Source organism: Lissotriton vulgaris, chromosome 6, assembly GCF_964263255.1.
Source record: "Lissotriton vulgaris chromosome 6, aLisVul1.2, whole genome shotgun sequence".
NCBI classification, from domain to species: Eukaryota; Metazoa; Chordata; class Amphibia; order Caudata; family Salamandridae; genus Lissotriton; species Lissotriton vulgaris.
The window spans coordinates 1,442,887,501-1,442,891,023 of record NC_141694.1 but is presented as its reverse complement, the minus strand read 5'-3'; the positions used below and the strand labels follow the sequence as shown (position 1 = coordinate 1,442,891,023).

General features: G+C 46.8%; 1 protein-coding gene across 1 annotated transcript; it reads right to left on the bottom strand.

Moving 5' to 3' along the window:
• Nucleotides 1-498: 498 nt before the first annotated feature.
• Nucleotides 499-1,548, bottom strand: LOC147708972 (uncharacterized). The gene has a single exon (XM_086925809.1). It carries the CDS (start codon nucleotides 1,546-1,548, stop codon nucleotides 499-501), a length of 1,050 nt encoding a protein of 349 aa, XP_086781935.1.
• Nucleotides 1,549-3,523: the final 1,975 nt, after the last annotated feature.

Here is a 3,523-nt window from a genome sequence, read left to right as displayed (position 1 = left end):
TCCTCACACCCTACCATAACCCTTCAACACCCAGCCAGAGGAGATATAACAGGGCACACAAATGTACCAGAAACATTGTGGAACGCACCTTTGGTTTGTGGAAGAGCAGGTTTTGCTGCCTACATAAAAGTGGAGGGGCCCATCAGTACACACCAGTCACCTGCTGCAAGATGATTGCAGCCTGTGCAATGTTGCACAACCTTGCGGTTAAGAAGGGCACCGAAGTGGATTTCTCTGATTATGAGGACCATGATGACGAGCAAGCAGTGCCTGAACCACACACAGCTGGAGTTGTGACACCAACTGATGGCAGACACAGACGGGAAGAGTTCACATGCAACTTTTCTTAAGTAAGTAAAGAGACACAGACAGGTGGAGTGTGCACCCAACGAAGTTTAATTGTGTCACTACGTAGGTTTCTAAAGCACAAATGTGCAACACAAATTATTTACATTCGATGATGTGAGTCCTGGGTCACTTCCCCATGAACTAAAATACTCATTTGCGTCCACGCTTACCAGTGCCAGTTGTTTGGTGCTCGCTGTGCTCACTTTGCGTTTGGGCTGTAGACTCAGCGTGGCGCCTGCTGCTCCTCCTTGTCTCTACGACAAGGGAGCTTGCCATGCTGCTCCTACTTGTGCTCCCTTCACTCTCTGGCACATCCAGAGCAGCAGTTTGTGCTGTTTGTGCATTTATCAGCGCCTCAAGAGCACTGGTCATCCTGGCCAAGCCCCTAGTGACCTCATTACTGTTTTGGGTTAGTCCCTCCTGCATGTTTATGCTTTTCCTGCATAGCAGGGATGTGGCTGTGGCCAGGCGGTTGCTGGCTTTATTTTGTTCATGCGCATGCTGTTTTTTCTTGCGCCTTGATGCAAATTCATTGTCTAGTTTGGTGCACAGAAGCTGTACCGATTGTGACATTTCACGCATCCCTGCAGCCATCTCTTTGTTGACATCTACTAGTTCCCTGATGCCCTTTCCTATGTCTCCAATGCTGTTGTTCAGGTTCCTCATTTGGCGTTGGCAAGCCATGCTGGCCTTTCCCTGCATCCTCTGGATTTTTACCATGCTCCCCTCCAGGCCACGGAACACACTTGAACCCTCCACACGTGCAGCTGCACTGCTTTCTTGGACTCTGCGGCGTCTTGCGCCAGTATGGCCCACCTCTGCACTGGACTGCAGTGTGGCAGAGCTACCATCCACAGGCAAGGTATGTGTGTCTTCCCCCTCCATGTCACCTGCTGATGACTCCATTTCCAATAGTGGGGCCACAACATGCCTCCTGCTTGGTTGTGATGCAGGTGTTGTCTCATGCAGTGATGCTGGCATTTCTGGGGATGACAGCAACAGAGGGGATTGTGAACGTTCTGGGGACGCCTGAAACTCCGGAGCAATTTCTGTGTCTTGTGAAGCAGGATGGCTACTTGGTGCAACTGTGTCCTGTGATGCATTCTGTGCACTTGGACCTGGCTCATGACTCTCATCCCTCTCTGGTGCCGTGCCTTCAGTCTCCTGGGAACGCCTGCGAGATGTATCACCTGTGGACATATGAGCGTACATTAGCTAAGCGCTACTGTCTCACAGTCACTACAATAAACCTTTTTCACTTTTGCTTTATTCTGTCTGCAATCATTTCCCTAACTTGCTGGTTGCTGTGCTGTATGACATGGTCTTTCATTTCCTGACTATATGTCCCATGATGCATTGCTCCTGTATAGTGCTAACAGTACTGGACTGGGGTTCACTTAGCCACAAAGGGTAAAGGTAAGGATGATGGTGTGGGGGGGATTGCTGTGCATGCGTCTTACCTTTTCTGCTTGCAGCTCTGGCTGAGCTGTCTACTTCTCCCAGTCCGCAGACGCTGTCAGGTTCTATGGTTGAGGCCACCATCTCCTCCAGGTCAGTAATGGGGTTGCTGGGTTCTCCCTCTACCAGTTTTGGTTGCCTGCTTGTGGTGTTCAGCCAATTTGTTTTTTGTTTGGCTCCTGAGATCGTAGTACCTCTTTTGCAGGTCCTCTGTGTCTCTGGTATTCACTCCAACTGCATTCACTTTGTCAAGTATGTCCAGCCTGAGTTTCCTTTTGGCAGATTCTGCCACAGTGAGGGACTGCCTGCCAAACAGTTTTTGGTGCACCTTCAACACCTCCTCAACAAGGACCTGCAGCTCCATGCTGCTGAATTTCAGTTTCCTCCTCCTCTCGGGCTGCTCTTTGTCTTTGCTGCTTGCCATTTTTCAGATTTAAAAGTGCACAAACTCTTTCAGCTGCTCAGGGACTCTCTGCTCCAACTGCCTCTCCAGAAGCTTCTAATTAGTTGCAGCTGCCTGTGTAGCCACTTCCTGGTAGGGAGGGGGAGGGTGGTAGCACCTGATTGGCTGCCTACTTAAGTTTCACTTTTGTTTGCTTTCCTTGGCCCATAGGAATGAATGGGAAATACTGATTCGGTAAATACCGATTCGGTAAATACCGAATGTCCGATTCCGAATTTTACCGAATCAGTATTATTTACCGATTTTTTATCTACATACCATATTCTAAAATACCGAATCGGTAAAATTCGGTATTTTAGAATCGGTAAATTAGGATTACCTACATCTGGCCCTGAGTCACCTGGCTTGGGATTAGACACAATTTCTGTCTGTTCACTACAAACCCAAGGTCCTCCAGTAAGGTTCTTGCCATAAGAGTATAATCCAACACCTTTGATCTCTTCTGATCCATTAGAAGGAGGTCGTCTAGATAAATAATCAGACGTATACCTTGTTACCTCAAGAAGGCTGCAACTGGTGGCAGAACCTTGGTGAAACGCCAGGGGGCCAAGGAAAGACCGAAAGGCAGACAAACAAACTTCCACATTCTTCCACCCCACCTGAACTGAAGGTTACTTTGATGATGTTCCCAAATAGGAATTGTCAGATACGCATCCTTTAAAACTAATCTTGTTAGCCAATCCCCTGATTGCAGGACATCCCTTATTAAATGTAAAGCTTTTATTTTGAAATCATGATATTCTTCCCAGTCGTTCAAACTCTTCAAGTTTATTACAGGCCTCAAACCTTTGTCTTTTTTCTGTACCAAAAAAATATTGCTCACAAACCCTTTTAGAGCAGGCCTCGCCTCTATAATGGAACCTTTTTCTTTTAAATCCTGTACTTCCTTGTTCACCAACAGTTAATTCTCTGTTCAGTCTTATTATTTCTGGAATATGATCCTGAACAGGTTCTCCAATAAAGTCTATGCGATAACCCTTTACTGTTTCCAACACCCAAGGATCTCTTGTTACCCTTAACCAATTGTTGAAAAACTGAGCACATTTGCCGCTCAGTTTTATAGGGGTAACAGAAACTTATTGACTTACCTGATTCACATGTACGACATTCTCCTCATGACCCTCTTCCTTTACATCCTTGTTTTTGAGGGTAAAATCATTCGGACTGATATGGTGATTAATATAGGTTTGGTTTGAATCCCCTTAAAATGAGGTAGTAGTGCTGCCTTGTCCTCTGCCGGGGAACCGAGCCCTC

Bases quoted from the DNA above. Each gene is read 5' to 3' on its own strand.
- LOC147708972 (XM_086925809.1), bottom strand. From the start codon at position 1,548: ATGTCCACAGGTGATACATCTCGCAGGCGTTCCCAGGAGACTGAAGGC.